The 27,520-nt window shown below is 37.8% G+C and overlaps 1 protein-coding gene across 7 annotated transcripts in view; it reads right to left on the bottom strand.

Annotated features, from left to right (window-relative positions):
* DDAH1 (dimethylarginine dimethylaminohydrolase 1) overlaps positions 1-27,520 on the bottom strand; it is a 125,132-nt gene that overhangs the window by 33,292 nt on the left and 64,320 nt on the right. For all 7 annotated transcript variants that reach the window (XM_070268754.1, XM_005610458.4, XM_023641741.2 and 4 more), the window contains exon 2: positions 3,536-3,635. In XM_070268754.1, the coding sequence (XP_070124855.1) occupies positions 3,536-3,629 (94 nt within the window). In that variant the 5' untranslated portion in view covers positions 3,630-3,635. The remainder of the gene's footprint in view (positions 1-3,535; positions 3,636-27,520) is intronic.

The following is a 27,520-nucleotide window of genomic DNA, read 5'->3' as shown; positions in this document are numbered from 1 at the left end:
ACTAAGTTGAAGGAAAGAAAGAAAGATAGAAACAGGAAGAGGAAAGGAATCGTACAACAGAGAGGGCTCAACAAAGCCAAAAGTTGGTTCTTTGAAAAGATAAACAAAATTGACAGACCTTTGGAAGGAAAAAGAGAGAAGGCACAAATAAACTTTACCAATGAAGAGGACAAAGCTTTAGCTGCTGTGAAGCTTAAAACTGATATTAAGAAGATATGAATAACTTTACACCCAACATTTGGAAAACTTAGATAAAATAGAAAAAAATCTTCAAAAACAGAACTCTCCAAAGCCGACTCAGAAAAACCTAAATAGTCATGTAATCATTACAGAAAGAAAGTCAATTTAAAATCTCCCCACAAAGAAGGCCCAGGCCCACAGGTCCTGTTTACAGGGAAGTTCTACCAAGGTTGAAGGAATGCACAAGTCAAATAGTACTGATTTTAGTGGATAGAAAAATAGGAAAAATTCCCTAATACATTCTAGGAAGTTAACATAACTCTTTTACCCAGACAAGGATAAAGAGAAAGAAAAATTACAGGCCACGGAAATAAAAATATTAAGCAAAATATTAGCAAACTAAATCCAACACTGTATTAAAAACAGAATACATCATGATCAAGTTTGATTTTATCCCAGGGATGCAAGACTGGCCAAATATCAGAAAATCAATTAAAATAATTAACCACATGAACAGGTTATAAAAGAAAATCATATAATCATCTCATTGAAGAAAAAAGTTTACTCTATGACCTGAAATTTCATTTCTGGGTGTTTAGTTTAGAGAAAATCTTATCCATGTCCCCAGGAGACACACACAAGAATGTACACAGCAGCCCTGAAGATAATAGACAAAAACTGGAAAACACTCAAATACACATGCGCAGTAAAATGAATACATCGTGGTATATTCTTCCCACAGAATGCCACACAGCAGTGAAAATGAATAAATACTGCTACACGCATTCAGTTAGATCAAAAGCAGAAAAATCACACGAGAGTTCATCCAGCACGACCCCAATCACATCAAGCCATATAACAAGCAAAACTAAACAACACATAATTTACGAACACAAATATTGAGGTAAAATTCAAAGAAAGACAAGGCAGTGATTAACACAAAATTCAGTGCAGTGGTTACCCCAAGCTGGGAGGAGGGAGAGGTTGGGACCGGGGGACCACCTGGGGCTTCTAGAGTCCCAGCAATGTACTATTTATTAAGCCAGATGGTGGGCCCAGGTGTTCATTTTATAATTGGTCTCTAAACTGTACATAAACGTTTTATTACTCTTTTTTATATGCTCCATATTTCACGAAAATAAATAAATAAAAGGAGAGGTAAGTTGATGTCTACTTAAGAGAAATAGGATTAAAACAATTTCTGCTAGTAGCTGCTTGCCTGACTGACAGATTTTTCAGTGGAAACGGAATTGGAAAGCTGCTTTCCTTCTGTCCATTTCCTGGTCAATTATTAATGAAGCTCTGAATTACATAAGGAAGAGGACATGGAGCCCATGGAAGGTATTACAGGTTTTGTTTCTTACCAGCTCAGCCTATCCAAAAATTGAGTGGTAGTGGTTGCAGAATACTGTGTATGTAATTAATGCCACTTGAATTGCACACTTAAAATGGCAGATTTTATTTTATATATATTTTACCAAAACAAAAAAAAAAGAAAACACACTGATAAGTAGGGAATAGAAGGCAGGGCCAGACAGTGGATGTGAACGAGGTGTCAAGCAGAAAAAGATCTTAATATCCCAACACCACCTCAGTTTTGAATAAAATAACTTTTAAGACATTAACATAAGTATTTAACATTACAAAAAAAAGTTTACAGTTGGTGTCAAAGGCAAGCCTCAGTGCTTAGCATCTAATTAGAAGTTAGGGCAAAGACATTAGGCTTCAGATGCTGAGGAAAGACCTTTGACCAAAGGAAGAGGTTCCTAGAATAGGTTGCACCATCACACTGAGAAGATGTTAGGGAATCTGCTCAGCTCAGCTGTTAAGAGAACTACATGGCTGTGAGCCCAGCTTGTTTAAAACCATAAGTCAAATATCATTGGTACCTGCTTACAACAAGCTATTTATTTATATGGCTATATTCTGGTAAAAAAGAGTTCTACTGTAAGGGAGTGTGATTTACACATCTAGCTTTTCACAAAAGTTTATTTTATAACAGAAACACGCTGTTGTTCTCTGCTGCTAAAAAGAATGAAAGTGCCGTCAATGGGAGACACAAAGAATATTCTAGGGGGAACTTACTAGGCAGATTCAAAGAATGCCTGAGTTTGCTTGGTCACAACTCGAGCTGAGAATGCAGCGTCGGCCTCCTTAACTCCTGTTCTGTGTTCTCATGGCTCAGAGGGTCTGCACACCAAACCCCAGGGGCAGGGCCACTGCCTATGACAGTGGTAGCATACGTTGTACAGAGCACAACTCCAGCGGATACTATTCCTATGGTAGGAATGGCACCTCCTGGAGCTGGGCAACATGGTGGCCCCACTTATAGGTATGTGACACTGAGCAAGGAACTTTTCAAATGTCACAGGATAAATACTCTTCCTCCTCCAGGAACATTAATTATATTAAAATATAAGTAATACAAAACATTATTTTTACATTAAAATGAAGATGGCTATATTTTGTCTATATACATGGAATTCAACATAAAATTCACATCAGCTAAAATATTAGACTTCCAAGAAGCTTCATGCTTTACGTGGGCCATTTGGGGCTACATTTTCAAAGCCCTGGCGACCAGCCGCTGCTGTTAGGGCTGTATCTTTGACACAGTCATTTCTTCTCTGACATTTAGGGGAAAATAATCTCTCACTATAAATTAAAAATTATTCTTGATAATCTTGCTTATCAGTATAACTAAAATAAATCAGAGGATCCAGATTTTAGCACCTGACTTTATAAAACAATAATAATATGATCATAAAGAGTTGGAAAAGTTAAATGCTAAAATTACCATTTCTTTAGTAGTTATGTCATATCCACTGTAAAAACTGATTCCAGTTACATCAATAATAATATTAGCTGTTTATATTTTGTTGAGTTCTGCTATTATTCATCTTGCATTAAGCCTAGGCAATTTGAAAATTATTTAAATTCATCTTGCCATCTGGGAATAAAATTATTTGTAAATGACACATCTTGAATTAATAATCTTTAAAAATAGACCAGATATACTGTTACCCAATGCAAAACCATGCAACCTATAAACTCAGAAGAATATATTAGACACAACCTACAAAGTGATATGTACATCCTGATAACATTTTTGTAACAATATGCAAATACACACATACAAAAGCACTAAAAGGACAATACACCCAAATATTGGAACGATTATCTTTGAATGAAAGATCGTTTTCATTTTTTTCTCTTTTGTGCTTTTCTGTATTTTCCAAATTCCCTGTGCTTAGCATTTTTTACTTTGGGAATTTAAAAAAAGGCTATAATTGAACAAGTGGATATAAGCGAGGTATTAAAAATATTTTTGGGTATAAAAAAGTAAATACGATACCTGTGAATAAGACATCCCCACCATCTAAGGTTGCATTTTCATCTTTCATCTCTACTATATTGAGCTGGAGTTTTTCTAATGCTTCTTTCATCATGTCAACCTGTTGAAAATAAAATGATTCAGATTAATAGCCCACCATTTTCTAACAAGAAAACCAATCATCTAAAACTTCTGAACATTGAATCATGCCCCCGTGGGTACACATGCATGCACACACTCCCACATACACCCTTGTGAATATATGAATATATGCAGTATAGTTTGGACCAGCTGTGATCATTTGCAGGAGAAGAAGTTATCTATCAGAAATTGTCCATTTTGTCCCCTTCTAGTCTATGCTCAAGTCAGTATTATAGTTCTTTTTTCTGTTGGAATGCTGACTAATTAGGACACTGATGGAGGCTGATAAGTTAGGACACTGTTGGAAGGATGACTAATTAGGGCATATAAGTCAAGAAAGTTAGGAGGCAGAACACCCAATCCTCCTACCCTCACCAGAAAGTACAGGACTCAATTCTAAACCTTCAGTCAGTCAGTCAGTCAGTCAGTCAGTCAGTCAGTCAGAATTGCACACACACAGAGTAATACACAGAAGGAATATCAATGACAATAACCAGTAACTTGAAATTTCAGTCCACAGGACACTCATTGTTTTCTATTCAAACATTTTCTAAAATGTCAGAACATCTAAGGCTTCTCTGTAAATCTGAACGGTTATTGAAATTTAACCTAAATCCCTAGAGGTGATTAACAAACACAATAATTGCAATCAAACCAAAGAATATTTGAAAATGAATTTCAGGGACGTTCTATGATTCCAGGGTAGAGTCTAAAGCTCAGAGATATTCTGGGCTGAACTGGGGAATACTTCCAGTGAGGTTTGCTTTAATACAAGGAAAAAAATTTAAGACATAACAAATGCCCTCTGAAGTTCACAATTTAATTCAAGCCCTTCCAGTGGCTCAACAAAACAATTTAAATATTTCTGAAGGTCTGTACAATCTTTAACATGATAAAGACACACACAGAGAAGACAGGAATAGGGGCTAAGGGGAAAACAAGAGATCACACGACACTGGGAAGAGCAGATAGTTCTGCCACAATTCAGCATGCCCAACATACATGGTGAACTGTCAATGAAGAGTTGAGGAGACACAAATACAGCAGAGTAACTTCTAACGTAACAAAACATGGAAATAGTTTGACAACAAGCCTGACATTTATGCAGTCAAAAAAATTAAAGAGGATAGGAAATAAAATAAATACATCATCTCATCCTTGCCCTGGAACTCATTTAAAAGTTCCATGAACCAGAGTGACTCAGAACAATAAAAAATTATTTCCATGGACGAAATGGTCTTAACGTTGTAATAAATACATCTAGTGATCTCTTTTAACAGCAGAATAGGTTTTCCTATGTAATAGGAAGTGGAATTGTTGCTATAGCATACAAAAGAAGCAAAATAACATTTACCATGACTTGTTGGGCTACAGTGAAAACACACAACTGTTTCCTTCTGGCATCTGCTTCTGTGCCCATGGAAAATTCACTGAGAGAGATCATGAGAACTGAGCTACTGTTACCTTTTGTTTCTATTATGCATGCTATTGCTTCTACCTGTAATTTAACATCTCAAAGATTACTACGAATGCAGTAATAACATGGTCTGAAAAGTTTGTATGCAATATCTCAACTCAGGAACTTTATTTAACTCTTAAGAGTTTAAAGAGAACAGAAATAGGGAGACATATATGCCAGTTTCAGAAACACTGTATTTCTTTAAGTCCTATGCCTTTCAAATTAAAGTTTTAGAGAATAAAATGCTTGTGGTTTCTTAAAAGTTAAAACAGCTGCACTGACATGAAAAAACTGGCTTTTGTGCAAGGGCAGTACTTTTTTTTTTTTTAATATTCAGTCACACCTATATCAACAAAGTCATCAGGATGGGTGCATACCACAAACTGTGATGATACTATATTACTTTCAGAGTTAAGGTTATAACAAGCTTAAAAAATTTTCAACCTGCAGTAAACAGTTCTGAGACTTGCAGGACCATCCGGCATCAAATTGGCAATGCTAAACCCAGGGAAATTTCTGGAGAAGAAACAAGAGAGGCTGAATCCAGAAGCTGTCCACTGAGAACCACATACTCTTGGCACAGGGGTTCCATGAAGCAGACAAACACGGCTGCAAACAGGGCCTGGCGTAGCCCCTGACACATGGACCCACGGCAAGCCAGCAATTCAGGCAGTCAGAACACTAAATATAACTATAAAGTAGGAATTTTTGCAGGGAAAGATCCAAACCACGAGCCTCAAGAAACTGCCCATTCTGTGGTTACATATCCATGGTTAATGTTGACTTAATTAACTTTCAAGAGGAAAAAAAAAAAAAAGAGACCAAACGACACACCCACCCTTCACGGAGACACTAACCTTGCAGAGTGGAACTTAGCATTACTCAGGGTGGAGAGAAACTGTCAGAACAGACACTATTAAGTCCAAAGGCTGAGTTGAATGGGTCAGTTTGGCCCATTAAATTAGAAATAAGAAGGGTAAATTAGAGAAATGACCTTGATTAATTAGAAACTTAACCATATAATTTTCATACTTTAATGATTTACAAGAACTCTCTTTCTTCCCTTTTCCCTCCTCACGCACTTTGTTTCAATTTTTTACTTTTACTCCCATTTCTTTTTGCTCCATCTTTTCTCCTCCCGCCCTTTGCTACAGGTTCCTGCCCTGACCACAGGGGGTTCAGACCACCTCTGCTGCTTCCAATCGTCCAACCCACACGTCTTTCTCTGCAAGAGCTGGTACTAGCTTCGAGGTAATTCTTTCCTCTTCTGTCCCTTTCTTTTTTTTCCCCCTGGAGTACCAGTGTCAAAAAATGTAGGTGTTGGGTTACACATTCACAGTCACTCCACCGGGAACGTCTGTATAACGTAGTGTTATGACGAAGGGCCTGGGATCCAAATCCCAGTTCTGCTACTTATCAGCCGAGTGATCTTGGGTTGTTTAACTTTCTGAGCCTCATCTTTAAAAGGTTTCTCATCTTTAAAATGAGTGTTTAGCCATAATAGTAGCAGCTTCCTAGGCTCCTTCTGATCATTAAATACATGCAAAACAGCACACAGGAACTGCTCGATAAATATTCGATATGACTTTTATTATTTTGATGAATACCAGCTGTGTGCACCTAGTGGCAAATATTTGTACGATGAAACTGACCCACAAGAGAAAGCTGTTGATTTTTCTTACATTTGGACAAGTTTCCTCTGTTTTAGCTCCCCACTGACAGACCCCATCTGCTTTCCAGTGCATTAAAAATTACAGTCCTTTCTGCAGAGCCAATGTAAAGTTAGAGAACATACATCGAGGGCACGTTTAAATTTAAGTCATTCCAATTTGACTTCCTTCCAGCTCCTGGAAGCTGTCAGGCTATGCGGTAGATGTCTTGTCTAATCTCTGCTTTGAAATAGCCCTCTGAGGTACGACATCAGGTGGGAAGTGGGCTTGTCTGGTAAGATGTTCCACAGCACTCAAAACGGAGTCAGCCAAGATGATACAGAACGATTACAGTTACTGAAGACATTACCACTCAAAAGGACCCAGTCAGTCTAAAGAATTCCCCCTTTCTCAATGCCTGGTCTCCTTTTTTGTTCTAGTCTCTTCTTACCTTCTTTTACGGCTCTCATTTTTGCTCCCTCATTTGTCCTGTCATGTTTACATCGTCCGCCTGTCTTCTCATTTCACTCCTTTTGGGTTCTCGTGGTGAATGGGAAGAACCGGGGACTTGAACACGGGCTCTATCATTTATTAGCTACGTGATTTGGGACGAGGTAACATCGCCGAGCCTCAGTTTCCTAATCTGCAAATGGGATAGCATTTTTTCTCTAACAGGGATTATGTGAGTAACAAATAAGCTAATACATGCAAAGCACCTAGTCCAGAGCCTGGCACATGGTGCTCAAAACAAGTAGTTGCTGGTGGTGTCATTATTTGCCTCAAATTAACTCAGTGCTTGGATTCTGGCTACTTTTCAAAAAAAAAAATAAAGGCTAAAACATAACATTTTCAGCATTAAAATAAAACATCTTTTAATCTCAACTCCTCCTTTCTTCTTGCAAAATCTCCCCCAAACCAAAAATAGCAAAACAAATATATAAAGCCTTATGCATTTTTTATTGGGAAGCTATGTGTTTTCACAATAGCTTGCAATGGCACTGTAAGTAGTTTAATACTCTATTTAGATGCCAATATTTTCCAGTTGGTCTTGCCCAAATTTGACTTTTTCTGAATATTTTCAACAATGCTTAGTTTGAATGTGTCACATCTCCACTTTGGATGTTGTGAATGTGCTCACGAGGCCTGATGAACAGTTCTGTGCTGCGGCTCCATTAAGAACCTGCAGCAACCTCTGCCAGCCAAGCCGCTTTCCTTTAGCTGCTTCTGCTCAGTGGGCTGCCAGATGTTATGACTACAAAGGAGGCCCTTGGTGTTGGCTTGTCTGCCGCTGACGTGTCTCAGTCACCCACAGTTCTGCCATGCACTGGGAGCTGTGCTATCAACTCTAACACCAGTATGTTTTCAATGCCCATTTAAATGTTCCGAGTCCCTTTATAACTCCTCATATCATAAGAGCTCTAAAATTACACTATCCTATTCACACTCTTATCTAGCTCTAAAGAGTTGAATAGAAGCAACATAGCTTTGTGGGTAGTGAGATGGTTTCATTTTCTCAACTTGTCGCTGATTTTGTTTTGCCTTTTAATGTGAAGTGTGACATGTAGATAATGCTGAGGAAGCCACTCAAGAAGCTGATGTGATGTCTCTACCACGGCAACGCACAGCTGGCTTGAAACTCGCTGATGCATCAAAGTTACACTGTGTTGTCGCTGGTCACACTCAAAGGCCACATTTCATTTGTTGTTGCCACCTTAATGTTCTTTGTTACTCAGCACATCTTTGGTTATTGTGGCCACCTGAATGAGTGAATTAGGCTGATTTTATAATACACAATATCCATATCATGCTTTCACATATATTTTCTCATTTGATCAACATTTCAGTTCAAAAATTGCTTACTGAATGCCAACTTTCTTTTCTTTTTAACCAAGCTACAAAGATTAAAAAAAAAAAAAATACAGTCCCTGCCCCTGGGAAGTTAACAATCTAATGGGGCAATATACCTTTCGAATATATAGTGACAATAAAGTGGAATATTTGTTGTGATGCTCACAACTCCAAAAATAGAAAGGGTAGGCATTAGTATACCCATTTTACATGAGTAAATTGAGGCTAGGGGAGGTCGACTGACTTGCCAAGGCAGCCTCCTGAGCCCATCCCCATGTTCATGTTCATGTTCGCTACGCCGCGTGATTACGATTCTCCAGAGGTCTCATCACAGAGCACAGTTCACGTGAGAACTGGAGCTCACACCTTCTGCTTTCCACCTCTGTAAATCTAAGTCCACTGGGTATTCCAAGATCCTATGCCGATGAGACTTTGGATTCCATGATCTCTTCATATAAGAGATGAAAGACATTTCTGTAGACAAGGACCTTAGGATACTAAGGTGCTGTGTGATTACAACGCTAAGTATACGAATAGAGTGTGTGAACCACATCGGGAATGTTCACCAAGGAGCGCCTGCATATTAATTACCCCCTTTAACTTTGGGATGCCTTGGGTTTATTCAGTGGTTCGTTTCTCAACTTTTCCACGTGCTGATTAAATTACTAAAACTAACCAAAACTACCAAAAAAAAGAAAAGGATCAAAAGGGGGTTTAACATGCTAAATAACTCAGTCATAAAAATTCCTACACAAAAACATATTGGAATCCTCTTCTATACTCTAATTTTAGGACAAAGCTCTTAGGAGGAATTTAGTTAGCAATGATAACAGCAAACATTTATATATATGTGCCAGACACTCTACTAAGAACTTACATTTAACTTACGTAACCCTCATAATCTGATGAAACAAACACAAGCATTATTTTGTTTTACAGATGAGGAAACTGAGGCAGGGTAGGTGACTTGCCCAAGGTCATATAGTAGTAGAGCTGAGATCTGCACTTAGAGAGCTTTGCTCTGAAGTTTCTGTTCTTTCCTATACAACTTGCCACTAACAAAAAGATAATTTAGATATCTATTATGCAGTCAAAGGAAAATAAATGTTAGAATAACTATGAGATCTATAATACTCTTAAAAACAGATTATGGTCCCTTTAACTTATTTGTTTGAACAAAAATGTGGACTCAGACATTCCGGAGGAATGGAGGGACAGAGGTTACAAATCACAGAAATCTAAACTTAGGTTTGGTTTCCAAAGATCCATGATTCTGCTTTCCTAAGCATACACAAACTAAAGCTAATGAATTTTGGAAGCCACTACTTCATTCTTCCAATTTCTAGATCAGATTATGAGAAGGAGTTATTTGTGGAAAAACACTTAAACAGTCAACAATGTATTTTAATTACAGTGAGATACAAAAGCATATGGACATGAAGACACATGCCAAACCAATCCAATCAATCTGGAAAGATGAGAAGGGTTTCTACCACATTGAGAAGTATGATAGGCAGAATTCTAAGATAGTGCCCCAAACCACCACCGCCCTGATGTACGTGCTATGCGCAAATCTCTCCCTTTGAGTGTTGGAAGGACCTGTAAATATGATACGATATCACTCCTGAGATTGATACATTCTATGGCACAGGTAAAGATATTTTGCAGATTTAATTAAGGTCCCTAATCAACTGCCTTGAGTTAATCAAAATGAAGATTATCCTGGGTGGGCCTGACCTACTCAGGTGAGCCCTTAAAAAGAGTTTAAAGGTCAGAGATGGAGGAAGTCACAGAGATGTTCTCCTACTGGTCTGTAAGAAAGCAAATAGCCATGTGGTGAACTGCTAATGGAGGGGGCCAACAGGGTGGCCTCCAGGAACTGAGAGCAACCCTCAACAGCCAGCAAGACATAGGGACCTTAGTTCTTCAACCGCAAGGAACTGAATTCTGCCAACAATCTGAATGAGCCTGGAAGAGGACCTGTGCTTCAGATGAGAACATGGCCCAGGCGACAACCAGGTATGCTGTGTGCAGACTTCTGATCTACAAAATTTATGAGATAAGAAGTGGGTGTTCTTTTGGTTGCTATCTTTATGGTAAGTTGTTATACAGCAATAGAAAACTAATACAGAAAGACCCAATTTAAACAGATTTTATTTTTAAAAAATGCATTTGTAAAGGCCTTTGGTCTGAAGCCAAAAAGTTGAACTAAATATTCACTTCCAAGTTGTTTATTCAGAACATGATACGCCAGTTCTTACACTGTTCCGAAGAAATTCCCAAGAAAACAATGTTTAAAATAAGTTTAGAATCCCAGAACCAACAACTTCTTTAATCTATTATTTGCTGAAATGTTGTACGGTTCTATTTTAAAATGCAGAAAACAAGTTGCAATACTGTTTTTTAAGTTACTAATCTAATACACACTCACAAAAATTAAAATGATAAAGCATGTATGTAAATAGTAATACAAAGCAAAAATGTGCCTTGGGCCACCCCAATCTTATTCTCAGTTCCATTCAGTCAGTAAATATTGAGCATCTGTTGTGAGCTAGACACCATGCTAGACAGTGTCTATCAAAAAATAGACGTGACCTCTGCTGTTTGGTGCCTTTAAGGTAACAGAAATTAAACATTCACACAAGTCAATATACAGCTATAGGTTATAAGGGCTATGAAGGAAAACTACAACATGCTTTGAGAACTAAGAGGGGTATATAAATGCATATAGAGGGGGTCAAGGAAGGTCACTTTGAGAAAGTAAGACTTAAGGTATCAAAATGTAAACAGTAGTTATATGTTCCCACAGGTGGGTCATCTGGAATTCTTCCTCAAAAACAAAAGAGGTTTCTGGATTATCCTCAGATCATGAACAGCTCATCTTAGTCTCTGAAAAACTAATGCAGGGTTTACTGTATCAGGAAAATGGTCACTAGAACTGGAAATTATTTAATACATTAAAATCTTCAAAAGTTTGATAACTTTTGATAGAGCCAAGTAAATGTCATTAATCCCGTAATTATTCTGGGAACTCACGACATTTGTAGGATAGTCAACAAGTTTGAAAGTTTTTATAACCACCTAGTTCATTTTGCTCTTCTTGAACTTCTATAATAATAACTGGGACATGAATAAGATCTCTTGAAACATTTCCCACACACTATTAAATATCCACTGCATTTTTTCACGTTGATTTCTTGGATTTCTAAAATTTCTGTTTCATTTCGAGTGACTAGTTCCAAAAAATTAACCAGGATATTTAACATCTTGGTTTCAATATTTGTAAGATAAGAGGGCAGAGCTTAAAAATGAAATCATTTCCAGCTCTAGATTTCTGAGTTTTATTCTCAAAACAATGTTTGGCATTCATAAATGTGACTCTGACTGTAATTCTATTCCCCTACCGTAGAGTTTACTGAAAACATCCCTGATGGTTATTCACGAGTAAAGTATTTTCGTGTTTAAACAAATTCAATCAGAAGCAAGAGGACGGGTATATGGATGGCGGAAACAGAGGACAAAATCAAAAGTGGATTAAAGAAATCTGACAGGGATGGGAACCCTCAGAGGTGAACAGAACGATTCTGCTGCACTGGGAAAAACTCTATCTAGAAAAAAAAGGTGTGTGAGTGTCAACTTCACACTAACTTATGATACTTTTGCTTTGTTTTGTTTTGAGTAGCCCAAGCTGCTGCTAATTACCTGCCAACAGTGAGAATAATTAGACTACGGAGAGCATCCATCATGCCTCTCCTGTGAGAAGACAGATGTCAGGCCCTGCTTAGCTGCTAATCTCTGCATACTTTCTCATATCCATATACAGTACAGTAGGTTCAGCAGCTTTGGGGTCATTGCTATCCAGTTCCCAGGAACAACTGTGACCTGAGGAAGGAGGATCTAACAAGCCCCAGGCCAATGCCGTGGGACTCAGCATGAAGTCGTTCTTTATGCTTTATCCTGCTTTAGACCATACACCTGTGCACTACTGTGGTTCTTTTCTCTGCAGTCTTCTTCTACTAACTTATCTCAGTCTCTTCCTATGAGTAGGGTCCTTCTCTGTGCTCTCCCTAAGGTTCTGAGCCTTGGTCTTACAACCCAGTACTGTAGACGGGCTTTCTAAATCCTGCTAAATGCAAGTGATCTATGTCATCTCCCTCCATCTCCTCAAGGCAGCATTAGTATCACCAAGATCTGAGGAATCTACCTCTTATCTGCTCATAACTCTGGCCTTCTTTTACAATTTTAATGCCACAGACTTAGCTTGTCATCATTATTAATAAGCAAAATATATTACGTTCTAAGTGCCAAGCATTGTTCTAAGTGATTTTATAGGGACTATCTCACTTGATTATTACCACATTCCCTCATGCACCTCCTAGGCTAAATCAGCTATGGAAGTTCCATCCCTCTTGCCAGGGACTGGTGCAAACGACCCAATTCTGGCCACTGAAGGGAAGTCTATTGAGAGGTTCCTGGATGCATAGAAGGAAATATAATCCCTCTTCTTCCACTGGACATTGTCTTGTCTGGATATGGTACCCAGAACTGGTGCTATTCTGAAAATACAACCATCATCAATGATGGCACGGCAGAGAGATGGAAAGAACCTGGGTTCTTGATGACATTGCTGAGCTAATGAATCAACCAACCCTGGAACCCTGGAGTTCTTGATATATCAGATTTTTTATTTCCTTGATCAGTTTGAACTGAGTTTTCTTTTAGTTCAGCTAAAAGCAACTCATTTATTTATATAACAAAACTGACAAGCAGTATCCAAAGAGTTCATATGAATAGGCCACGTTATTAAAACTCATTAAATTCTGATGTAGAAACAACTATTAATGGCAGATTTTTCTTTCTCTAGGAATACACCATCACTTGCCATTCAACAAATTACACAATATATGAGACGTTATTTTAACTGATAATACCTGATATCTTGGCTGATAAGAATGTTGATCAAATGCTATGTGTAACACTAAGACCATCTTGCTTATAGAAAACAGCAGATTACAACGATTTATAAAGCCAAAGGCACCCCAGGAAGTATTATACTACCTCACTTCTGTAGATAAAGCACAACTGTTGGAGCTCCATATGTCAGGGTTGGAAGCAAACATTCCAACACTCTCATCTCTGAACTAGGGTTCAGATCTGCAGGACATGTGAATAGGAAGAAATGCAGAAGGAAAGCCAATGGGGCCAGAGTACACACGAGAAATAAAAACAGCTCTGAGGAAAACTGGGAAAGATCCTCCTCATTATCTGGAGAGGACATGACAACAAAGTTCTAGGCATTCAAAGGCCTCTCCATAAAGACATCACAGTAAGACAGTTTCCCAGAAGAAGGCCGGAGCTTAGCTTTTTAGATGAAAAACAAGGCAGGAACTCTGCTGCTCTTGTCGCTCTCCTGACATATAATGTACTAATTCAAGTGGCCCATTTCCTTGTTGATGATAATGATACAATACATGTATTGAGTGTCTAAGAGCTACTGACATTCTGTCTGCAGAGAACGAATAAAAATATGACTTGTCGCCAAATACCAAATGAAAATAAGTGTCAGCTGCCAAAAGGCCTACCAAATTTAGTATATTAAAAAGTAGGGAACTGACAAGTTTCTAAAATTTTAAACTAATTTTCCCCAGTTGAGACACATAAAAATTTGCTGTGCATGTCATCTAAAACAAGCACCAGACACAGAGCTTGAAGCGCCCATAATTTTCTGTGAGTTCAGAGAAGTTGCATGCTGACATTTATAAAGGCCAACAGATTGAATGTATGAGAAGTATTTTGTATGTTCAGTACACAACTAATATATTGTAGGCATTAAGCTACTCCAGAAACCTTCCAACAGACCCCTGCTCCCACCCCTGGCTGAGTTAGATAGGACTTCTGTGTGCTCCCAGGTCCTCCAGGGCATTCTACTAACAAAAGATCTGGCCCCCACAGACTCTCCCTATACGTTTACTGAATGAACAGCTGAACAACTTTGCAAATTAGATATAATTTCTAGAGATGTTAAAACTAACTTACGTATAAGGCAAAAATATCCACTTTGTTTATCCAAGGCATAGTCACAAGGCAGGGTGACCTCTTCTAGATAACTCTTACAGCATTCCAAGGGTGAGCACATTTATCTTTATTTCTAAAGACCTCCAGATGAGAAAACTACCCCAGGTCTATTCATCACAATAATCACTAATTTTCACTCTTCTTGTTACCTTCTCTAATAATTTACTTAGTCATTCAACAAACATCTATTCAGCAGTTTTAATATGCTTGGTATTATTCTAGGCCCTAAGAATATATGAGTGAAGAGAGAAGATCCTTGTGTATATTCTGGTGGGATATGGAGAGATAGACAATAAATAATAAACAAAAAATATTAGATAGTTAGTGGTAGGTACTATGCAAAGATTTAATTCAGAGGATGTGATATAAAATGAATGGTGGTTACTATAGATTGGGAAGTCAGGAATAGCCTTTCTGAAAATGCAACATTTGTGCTAAGACCTGAACGACAAAGCACCAACCTTGTTGCCATCAAGGAGAAGAATGCTCCAACAGGAGCCAGGGCAAAGGCCTTAAGGTAGGAACAAGCTTAACTTGTTCAAGGAACAGAAAGATAGTGAGCATGAGGCTAAAATGAATAGGGCAGTATTATAGGCTGAATTATGTCCCCCCATATGTTGAACTCCTAACACCCAGTACAGTTCAGAATGTGACTGTAGTTGGATATAGGTTCTTTAAAGAGCTAATTACGTTAAAATGAGGTCACTAGGGTGGCCCTAATTCAATATGACTGGTGTTCTTAAAAGAAGAGGGGATTAGGACACAGACAGGTATAAAGAGAAGACTATGTGAAGACAGAGAGAAGACAGCTGTCTGCAAGGCAAGGAGAGAGGCCTCAGGAGAAAGCAACCCTGCTAACACCATGATCTTGGACTTCTAGCCTCCAGAACTGGGAGAAAACTAATTTCTGTGTTTAAGGCACCCCGTCTGTGGTACTTTGTTATGGCAGCTCTAGAAAACCAATACAGCAAGGTACCAGATAAAGCTGGGGATGTAGGAAAAGGAGAGATCACACAGAATTTATTAAGCCACATAAAGGGTTGGAATTTTAAGTGTTATCAGAAGCCACTGGAAGTTTGAAGGAGGGGAGCAACGTCATCAATTCTGTCTAGCTGTTTCGTGGAAAATGGATTAAAAGGCAAGAATGGAAGCAGGGAAATCAGTTAAGAGGCAGTTTCAGTAGTCCAGGTGAAACAGCATGGTGGCACGAACAAGGGTGGTGATGGCAAAGACAAAAAATAGTGGCTGAATTTGGGATGTGTTTTGAAGGAGAGTTGAGAGGATGTCTTGGTAGATTAGATGTGCAGGTGAAGGAAAAAAAGAATCAAGAATGACAGATTTTTGTCTTTCGAAACTGAGTGGATGGTGGTACCAATTTCTGATACAGAAAAGGCAGAGAAAAGGAATAAGTCTGGGGAAAAAATTCAAGAGTTCTGTTTTGGCCATCTTAAGTTTGAAATGCCTTCTAGATACTCAAATGGACAGGTCAACACATTTGAAAATATTAGTCTAGACTTCTTGGGAGTAGTCAGAACTGGAAATAAGATCTGGGAGTCAATGACATAAAAATGGTATATAAAACCGAGAGACAATGGAACTATCTCAAACTGCGGCCTGCAGGAAGCCAGGTGAGAAATCTGGTCTTGACAGTTCCTCTTAACAACAGTATTCCAAGAAAGAGGCTCCCGGAGACATGTCTGGTCCACTGCTATTGCAAGGTATAGTGGCTGTTTGCAGCATAGGATAGAAAAATCTCCCTTTGGCAGGAAAGGACTATTTAGTGAACATTCATTATGACTGCACAGATACCACCAGGATAAAAGTTCTGGAAACACATAAATGGACTGTAATGAATTTTCCGGATGTAATAGGTATGTGAAGGCTTCAAGTGCTATTCTTGCCAATTGCCTGCAAATTTTCTTGTTAAATTCAGTTTTATGGAAGCTATAAAACATAGCAGTAGTATAAGATTTTATTCTTTCAGAAACCATAAATTTGAAGCTGTGATCGCTTGAACCAGAGACAAGGTGAAGTTCATTAACCAAATAAACTGAGTAAGCAAGGTGATAGTGAAGAACAACTTTCACACACATTGTAGACCAGTCAGTCCAAAATACATTCGCACTATAGCATCCTAGGACTGAATGAATGCTCCCTGCGCTAATTAAAACAAATTCTTATTCACTTATTTAAGTAGGTCCATTAAAGATTTGACTCAGAAACTCTCCATTAGCATATCCTCAATGACCACCGCATGTGCTAAAAATGAGGAAGGCTGCATTTCTTTAAAAAATATTGTACTAATTTTTTGCCATTTGAAATAAGCTTTCTCCAAAATGGGTGCAAGTTGATGTTTTTTTGACTGTACCACATTGCCCAGGTTTGAACACAATATTCAGGATGGTTTTTGGAATGCTAGATTTTACTTTTTTCCTTCCTAGTCCTGGGCTTTTTCATGTGCTGTGACTGAACGCTTCACTGGAGAGGGTTGTGACAGGCTCCAGTCACGGTGAGCAGAGGACACTAATTCACTTGGAGCAGTTTCCTTTTGATTCCGAGCTGTAGTATGGCAAATGATTTTCTATGTATTCACCCTTTGTCATATGCTGAAACATTTGCTTCTCTTGGAGCTTATTTAAAGTATGTTGGTGAAAAACTACCAGCTGAATGTTTGTATGCTCACAGATATTAAACAAAGGCTTACTTCCAATCACAGTTGTATAAAACGGCTAGCTTCAAGAAATTGTCCTTGTTTTTGACAGTAGTCCATATTCTAACATGGTGGTAACAAAAATAGTGAGTAATTTCTTTTCTCTCTTATCGAATCTGGGCATCCTCAGCTGGACTGAGACTGGAACAGTTTGATAATATTTTCCTAATAGAAACATTCCAGTCAATGTTTTACCAAGGAAAACTAATTATCGTCTAGCTAATGAGTTTTACCTTTCCCAAATTACTTTAGAAAAATATGGTAACCTTCTTGCCCTTACAGTTTTTCTTTTTTTTTAAAAAAAAGCTTATTTCTGCTTCCAATTTATCACTAAATATTAACTAATTTTTAAATAAAACATTCATTTGAGAAATAGCTACTAGGGATACAACACAGAAGGGACTGGTTTTGAATAATTCTCAAAGTACAAAAATCTTAAAGCCATCTAGATTCTCTTCTTATGAGAGAGCATGATGAAATTAGATTCTCATAAATGTCACTGCCCCTATTTATTGTCTTTTTCCTTGAACCAGGGCTGAGTTGGCTAGGATCCACTGTCTCCTAACCAGATTTATTACGGATCAGATGCATTCCATTTCACAACAGGAATGTGCTTATTATAAAATGTACGAAGCTTACAGTTTAACAAAGCACACAATCTGTTGGCAAAAAAACACTTTGTTTAACAGTGGGTATAGTTTGTAAAGTTTCCGATGTATCTGAACTAAATTTAATATCACATAAGTTGACACTCAAATCTTGAAATAAATCCCTAGTGAACACAGTAATGTTTATACTGTCAAAACCAAATGCATTTTAGTATTATGCAAATAACTCCCTAAGTATTTCTTATTGACATTATATGGTTAGCCAGATTTTCTTGTTGTTTTAGTTTCTCCCAGATAGAACCTCAGGAACTTTAAAAAGTAGATTAACTCTTTCAGGTTTTTAGAGCACAATTTAACATAGTGCCGTTTGAGTGATTATTGTCACTTAGTATCTGTGCAATGAACTGAAGGGTACCCTTATAAACACCCAGGGAGAAACTAAGATATCTCTAAGAGCAAGAGGAATGTGGATAAATTTAGCAGATAAAAGACTATGCAAAAAACTAGATTATAACAATTTTTTTAAAGTATGACTGTAATAAAGACTAAAAAGAAATGTTCAAAAATGAAAAGAGCCATGGTTGGTTGGTGGATAATGGTCAGTGTCACTGGTGGAAGAAGTCGAGAAAGACTTGAACATTTAAAACTTCATCTGCTACCTACAACTGCACTAACCACTGCCCATTCTGGCTCTCAAGGCAGATCTACGCAGAGAGGACGTGGCTTGTCAATGCATGCTTTCTATTATTTTAAACATCCAAATACTAACGCAAATCTGAGTAAGGAAGAGTGTAGCTTGTAGCTATATTGCAGGAGTCTCTTTCGCTTGGCTTATCAGCCCCTGGTTCATCTGTGGTTCACTCCATCCAGGCTCTCACTTCTGGGGTCCCCTCGCTTCCCTGGGCTAACCCCCTTGGACTGGATTTGAAACAGCCTTAGCCCAGCTTCTGCTTCTGCATGACTCATTTCTAGTCCACCCAAATATTTCCACAAACTCTGGCAGTGCATCTATGCCCAATGCAGTAGCACTCTTCTGGCTCCCTATCCAAACAGTTAGTCACCCAGTTTCTTGCACTCAGGATCTCCTAGACTCCTGGCCAATGTGTTTCCCAACTGCGGGAAATATATATCAATGCTCTGAGAGGTCTCTGTAAAGCCTACTCTCACAGCACATCCCATCCCATACATTCAATGGAGAAAAATTAGTAAGCACAGATAAGTAAAAATAAAACCACTGAAAATCTTCATAATCCTAACACCATGCATAGATACCACTGTTAATAATCTTTCACATAAACTTCCAGAATTTCCTATTAAGTATGTTTATGAGAACATTTTTTGCTCATATCATTATAAAATTATACTAAGCACACAGATTCCATATTGAAATAAAACACAAGACATTATCATGAGGTAATTTAAAAACAAATTCATACTTTAAATTGAGATTGCTTTAAAGTGGACTTCCTGAAAAATTATCTTCTGAAAACAGTCTTTTGTTGCTAGGCAATTTCAAACACAATAAGTAAAGCTCCTTGTACTGAATTTCAGAATACTTCAAGACTTAACCCTAAGCAAAGATTCAGATTTTTATGGTGGTAAAAGAATTTGAGGGGCTGGCCCCGTGGCCGAGTGGTTAAGTTCGCGCGCTCCGCTGCAGGCGGCCCAGTGTTTCGTTGGTTCGAATCCTGGGCGCGGACATGGCACTGCTCATCAGACCACGCTGAGGCAGCGTCCCACATGCCACAACTAGAAGGACCCACAACGAAGAATATACAACTATGTACCAGGGGGCTTTGGGGAGAAAAAGGAAATAATAAAATCTTTAAAAAAAAAAAAAAGAATTTGAGAAGAACTTTATAAAAAATTTAAATATTTAAAGAAATACTTCACGATCAATTAGCACATATGTTAAAATTTGAGGATACGAAGCTATGTTCCAATTCACAGAGCATTTTTTCTCTGAATATACGTGAATGAGGCAAGAGAAAGGAAAAAAATAGAAATACTTAGCTGCCAAAAAATAATTTGTTCTGAGACATCAGTAAAGATTTTCTTCTGCGAGGATATGAAGTTTAAGTCTTGAACTAAATGCTGGGAATGTAACCCTACAACTGCAAAATGATTAATTATTCAATGTGGGACAGAGAGAGGTCCTCTGTTCTTTGTGGATACGCAGAGCAGACTCAGAATGCACCTGGCGAATCCAGGTCCTCATTATCTTGAAGACGCCTGATATCCCGTGACACCCGACGAGGCTGCCAACCCCTTGTTCAGACCGACTACATGCTATGGACTCCATTTTATGACCAAAAAGGATTAAAATCCATGAAGCTTGTTGAAAGCTCAACTGTCACATTTGACTCATTCCAAAGTGTACAGGAAAAAGAGCAGAGCAGACATTTTAACTGAAACTATTATTGTGCTTGAATAACCATATCCCATTAAATTGCTAATAAACCTACCAGAAGATGTTGATCACATCAGCCATACAGTTACATTCCTTTCCTTTATACCAATTTAGCAATTTCATTCTGTGCAGTATTGCTCTTTCTGTGCCCTTTATTTCCAAGGCTGCCCAGAATTCAAAGCACTTATTCAGTAAGTTTGCAATCCAGTTTAATATGTTATTAACAGAATTCTTTAAAGAAGATGATGGAAAAAGAAAATCAAACTTATTTTTGGGGCAATGACCAATTTTAAAGGAAACACATACTAAACCAGTTTAAAGGAAAAGGTCAGGATCCATGAGGTATTAAGGAAAAAAAAAAGAAAAAGAAAAAAACATTGATTTCCACAATTTTCCGACATTCCTTAAAAATAAAAACAAGCCCAAGCATGGAATGGCAAGGTCCTGGTTCCCCTCTACTAATGGTGGTGAACAATACTGCCATTCATAGGAAGTTAGAAAGCAAGGGTTTCTCCTCAACACCAGGGCAGTTTTGGCTTCCCTTCCCTTCATTTATCCTGGGGTTCAAAATTGAACCCTATAAATCTTGAGTTAGTCTCTCAGAACAAATAATAATATAGAATGGATTAAATGCTTTAAAGTTTGCTTTTTACCAGCATAACTAATTAACTGTTGCTCCCTTATAAATGACATATTAAGTCACCACTGCATTAATGTTAAATTCTGAAAATAAATGAAGATGAATATATCTCCTATAGACTTAGGAATTTTTAAAGAACTAATATACTATATATACTGTCTACCTGATGGCTGACTTAGTTAAATAGTTTATTCTCCATTTAAAGATTAATTGAAATATATGATGAAAAAAAATTAGAGGTTGGTGAAAGCTTCCATGTGGTGGAGGGTGGCGTACTCCATCTCCATGGGGACAGAGGGCCCTGCCCTGGGGACCCTTCTGGACCTCACCCTATGCACCATTTCATTTGACTGTTCATTTCTAGCCTTTATAATAAACCAATAAACCTGAAAAAAAAATTAAAGTTAAGGGAACAAATGTTTTAATTTTAAAATTCTTTAATCAAACAGGAAGCATTATTTTCCTGTAATTTTGAAAATTCAGTATATCCATCTCAGAGCCTTGGAAGAAAGGATAGGTCTCCCCAACCTCAGGGTAAGCAAATATTTGTCTCTAACCAGACAGTTTTCCAATGGGTAGAGTTGGGGGAGCAGTTCTTTCCATAGGGCAACTGGTTTGGAATAACCTGCCAATGTACTCAGAATGGTATTTTTTTTTTCACCAGCAAAATCAAGCTGAATAAAAGTAAAATTCACTTTCTGGATTACTTTATGATTATGAAAATATTTTGTATCTATCTTTTAGAGTAACCAAGATTAAATGTAGTGAAAGAGTTTTTCCTGCAACTTCCTCTCTGAAACACCTTAGTGAGAACACATAAAAACCAACTCTATATCATGCACAAAACCATGGTAGGGAGGAAGTAAATGTTAAAGCAACAATAATATCATTCAACAAAAATAAAAATGAATAATAGCCCAATATAAAAAGCTGTGAAATTACAGTAATTTCACGATCCATCAGACACAGCAAAACACACCATTACTTTAACAAATATTTATTGATCACCTAAGAGATGTCAAAGCTAGATGCAGATATATGCATGGTAAATTTCTGCACTGGAAAATTAAATGAAAAGAAACTGGCACAGGATATATAGCTCACAGAATCATGGAAGAGTAAAATCAGAAGAGATCTTAGCAGGCATACAGATCAGGGAACCAAGTCCCATTAGGGTTAAGTAACTTTCCCCAGTCACATGGGCAAAACAGGACTACAACCCAAGTCCTCTTATTTACAGTGTAACAAGATTCCTGATTCAGTATAAATGTTTTTGAGACAAAAAGTCAATATTAAGACTACTAATAAAAAATTGTTTCTACTTAAACAGCTTGAGAATAATTAATATGTTATTAGTTATATATACATATAAATTTAAACTGTCTTCTTAGACTCAACTACAAATTACCAGATTTCACTTAAAGCTTTCGTATTGGCTGGGATTTCACTTTTCATGGCATCAAATGAGGAAGCATCTACCATTTGACAAAACCAAAGACCACAGAACAAATGTGGCTTGGCAGTGGAAGACAAGACTGAGGACCATGGCCCTCCATGACGCCAGGCAGCCAGGCTCATTTTTAGAGATTTCCATACAATGCAGAGTTAATGGTCCAGGTGTTTTTCAACTGATAAGAAAAATTTAAAAAATCAAAGCTATTCACAATGTCTGCCAGATTTTCCCTAAAAGGTTCTTTCATGGAGGAACACATTCATTTCTTTCTCTTTCTCTCTCTCTTTCTCTCACACACACACACCCACCCACCCACCCACACACACACACACACAGATATTTGGTAAGACTCTTGAGGAATCTATTTGACGACTGAAGATTTGGCTTCCCAAGTAAGTTGACAACCTCTCTTCCTCTTCTTTAATATTTGAAGCCTTCCCACAGGAAAAACAGGAAAATATATAGTATAAACTGTGACACAGCTTTTGCATTTGATTTCTAATATCTGATAGCTGACCATTTTGAAAATGTATTTAAAGTGAATACAAAACAAGTGTCACATGAAGAAAGTTTTCAGTATGAATACAAGGTAATGAAGTAATTACACTGATTTTTATAGGTTACTTACTGGACTCCATCCTATTGTTTTAACTATATTCTGCATATTGCAATTTACAAAGGACATAAGTGAAAAATGATTTTGTTCAATACATACAGGTGGACGTCAAATTTTGAAAACCATAAAGGGATAAAAGAAGTTAACAAGGGTGAAGGGAATCTCCCCTATTAAAGGCAAAGTGATACAGCAGGTGTAAGCCAGTAAGGGGAAGCCCTCGGGATCTTCTCCTTAAAGGCTGCTCCCTCCTGAGCTTTCCCCAGATATACCAAATCAAAATCTAAGCTTTGTTTACATGCTTAGCATGTACCTATTATTAAAAATTTCTAGACCTAATGGGAAGAGGATTGCACTTTGCTCTAGAAGGCTTACCCAGAAACAGTAAATTAGTACCCTGTCAAAGGAACCTGGGATTCTTTTTAACAAGTGAAAATCCTGGCAAATAAAATATTCTTGCATTTGAAGTAAGCGTCCAGACAGCTGTTTCGTGACATCCATAAGCCAAGCGCAACAGGAGAAGGCTCTGTACATGTCCCTGCACAAAATTTATAGTGAGAGGTAAACAGAAAAAGCCACTAGAATAATGCACAGTTGAAACTCTAAATTAAAAAAACCTTCAGAGGTGAATTTCAAAAAGCTTTTTACTTTACCATGTCTAAATTTCCTACTGTGCTTTTAATGCAAAAATACGTCTTAGGCTGGACACACAGGTACTAAAAAATGTGTTGTGAGCACTCAAAAACATCATTGATTGCTCCATTATCTGTGAATAAATTATTTCCATTATGGTTTATCTGTGGCAAATTCTGCTTTTAGCCTCAACACAATCATACAATGGTAAGAGCTGTAAGCAGCCTTATAGAGAATTTCCTTGTTTTCAAAGATGAACAAACTGAGGTCTAGTTGAATTCCTTGGCCAAAGTCACCAGGTGTTACGGTCCAGAGCTGTATCTTCTGCCACGCAGAGCAGTGGGCAGTGTTTTCTCCATCATGTCCTTAGCACTGTCCTCCCACCACCACCAATGGCCATAATAGCTATATTCAATGATGGCGCCCTTCTAGGCACTTCTCTTGAATGACTTTATATTCAAGCTTCATAACAAATCCATGAAGTAAATACTGTTTTCCCCACCGTTCTACAGATGAGGAAACTGAGAGCTTAAGTAACTTTCGAAGAGCCAGGCTCCAGAGTCACACACACCACACCCTCACTCTTAACCATTACACTCCTGCTGACTTTTCCTTTTTTTGGCATCTTTTTACCCTACATTCAGTGTGCTCTAAACTGAACTTATCTTTTCCCCAAACTTGCTGACGTCCTTACTTACCAGCTCAGTTAATGTCATCACTGTCACCAAGCTTGGAACCTTACAGTCATCTTTGATTCCTTTCTAATTTTTCACCTTCTCTACATTTCTACCACTGGAAAGGCTCTTGAACCCAGGTGCACTGCAACTTCCTAAATATGGTCTCATTCCCTGTTGCCTGGACAATTGTAAAGCCACATAACTGGTCTCCTCCTAATGATGTTCCCTTCTCCAATTCATCATACATACTGTAGCCTGAGTAATTTTCCTGAAACAATGGAAATCTCATTGGTCTAAAAACCTAAGCTTAACTAATATTCAAATTTAAAATTTTCTTTTAAATGTATAAAGTTTTTTTTTCAAACATTACAATTCACAAATTGTGTGAAGTTGGTAGTATTTTCCCTATTTCAAAGATGATGAACCAGGTCCCGTGACATTAAGTACTATACAGTAGAAAATTTAAAAAACCACAAATACTGTCATATAAAAATGTTATTTTATTTTCTTATAAGGAACATATTTTCTAGAGACAGAAAACAATCCAGGTAAATGCAGTCAAATCCACTAATTTCTCAATCATTTAAAATTTAAACTCAGTTAAATTGAGGTCCTTTCCCTTCCTCTCCACCCCTTTCTTTCTAGGTGAAATTCACACTGAGCATTTAAAACAAATCCTGTGCTGGTATCTTCCAGGATGCATAATCATCCCACCATAGTCCTGTATTCTTGGTCACTGACACTGACATAGCTGAAATGGTCATACTCCCACTGGTCTCTGGTTACATCATCCATGCTTCCTTCTCTAGTTTTATATTATGGTCCTGACTGTGAGATCCCTTTGCACTATTAGCTCTCTCCTTTATCTCTCTGTCCGTCTGTCTGTCTCTCTCTCTGTCACACACACACACATACACTCACTCACACATTCTTTTTCTTTGCTTACTCATGGTGAAGGGACAGTAGACTAGGGATGGGTGTATGAACACCAAGGCCACAAGAGTACACGTGTCACAAGGCTGCAACCCAGAGTTTAGGATAGGATGTTAGTGACTTCTACTCTACTAAAGACTTTCCTCATCAACCCCTGGATTCCACGAGGTTTGAAGTCTCTCTGGGCTTTGCCAAATGCCCTTGGGTTACATGATGGTAGTGGATGGTGTCTTTGATAGGACGAGCCTAGAGGAGCCCTCCTCCTGGTTCCCTCAATCATCTCAAAGAGCGGCAGTTCTTCTGTTTGGGAGTGACTCCACCACTTACTAATCTCAGCCTCCACTTGGGTAAAACTGGGATAATAATATATGTTTGGTAAGAATTAGAGGTAAGGCAGGCACAAAATCTCTTATCCACATTTCTGAAATTTCAAATTTCTGAAAACCAAGAGTCTTTTTTATTTTAAATTTGATGGCAAAATCTGACCTGAACTGATGTGAAGGTATTTATAGACTTTATCTCTTTATTTACCCATTCTATGAATGAATGAATGAATAATATATGTGTTGCTGCATATATATTAATGTTTGATTACAAAGTGCTATCTCAGACCCATCTAGACATGTTATGAAGTATAGAGTTTACATGCTCCATTTCTTTTCAAAATCTGAAAAATTCTGAATTTTGAAACACATCTGGCCTTCTGGGCTTCACAGAAGGAATTGTGGACCTGAAAGATATTTTTTCTGGATATAGAATTCTAGATTGATGGTTTTCTTTTTTCCTTTTTAGCACTTAAAGACTGGCATTACATTGTCTTGTGGCCTGCATTGTTTCTAATGAGAATTCTGCTGTTCCTCTAAATGTGATGCATTTTTTCCCTCTGACTGCTTTTCAGATTTTCTCTTCATCATTGGTTTTCAGTAATCTGACTGTAATATATCTTGGTTTGGTTTTCTTTATGTTTCTTGTGCTTGGGATTCATTGAGCATTTTAAATTTGTGTGCTTATAGTTTTCATCAACTTTGAAAAATGTTCACTCATTATTTCTTTATTCTTTAAATATTTTTTCTGTACTCTCTCAATCTCCAACTGTTCGTTTTTTTTAGTCTTTTTTCTCTCCATTTCATTTTGGAGTTTCTATTGCAATGTCTTCAAGTTCACTGATCTTCCTTTTGAGGATGTCTAATCTGTTGTTAATCCCATCCAGTGTGTTTTCCATTTAAGATTTTTTTCCATTTCTAGAAATTTCATTTGAATCTTTAAAAAAATATATCTTTAATGTCTTGCTGAGTTTCCCTTTACATCCTTAAGCATATTTATGAGATTTTATGATGGCTGTCCAAAGGTCCTTGCCTACCACTTCCATTAGCTCTATCATTTACATGTCTCCTTCTAGTGAACTGATTTTTCTCCTGAACATGGGTCATAATTTCCTGCTTCGCTACATGGCTGTAAATTTTTTATTAGATTCTGGACATTGTAAACTTTTACATTACAGGGTGCTAGATTTTACTGTATTTCTTTTTTGCTTTGACATGTAGTTAAATAACTTTTAGATCAGTTTGATCTTTTTGAGGACTTCTTTTAGGCTTTGTTATGGCAACTCCAGAGCAGTGTTTATTCTGGTATTGATTTCCCCTCACTACCTAAGGCATGGCTCTTCTGAGGCTCTATGCAATGCCCTGTGTATTCTGAGGTCTTTCCATTCTGGCTGTGGGAATATGAACCATTCCCATCTACGTGTGAGTTCCAGGAATTGTTTAGCCTATTTTCTGCTAGTTCTTTCTCCAGCCTTAGGTAGTTCCTATTATAAATACCCACACAAATTCTCAGCCAAAGACTGAAGGAAAAGTTCTGTAGATCTCTGGAATGCTCTCTCTATGAAGCCCCCTCACCTCCAGTACTCTGTCCTGGAAATTCTACCATCTTGGTCTCCCCAGACTCTGATCTTTGTCCTCCCAACTCAGTGAGACTACTGGGCTCTGTTCTGTTCCCTCTTCCTCCTCTGTGGCCTGGAAGCTGCCTCCAGAGAGTAAGCTGGGGCAATGGTAGATCTCAGTTCATTTGTTTCCCTTCCCTCAGGGATCACAGTCCCATACTTCCTATTGTACATCATCTGAAAACCATTGTTTCATCTGGTCCAGTTTTCTAACT

Source organism: Equus caballus, chromosome 5, assembly GCF_041296265.1.
Source record: "Equus caballus isolate H_3958 breed thoroughbred chromosome 5, TB-T2T, whole genome shotgun sequence".
Classification (NCBI taxonomy): domain Eukaryota; kingdom Metazoa; phylum Chordata; class Mammalia; order Perissodactyla; family Equidae; genus Equus; species Equus caballus.
Note: the sequence above shows the minus strand (reverse complement) of the source record. Positions and strands in the feature narration are given on the sequence as shown.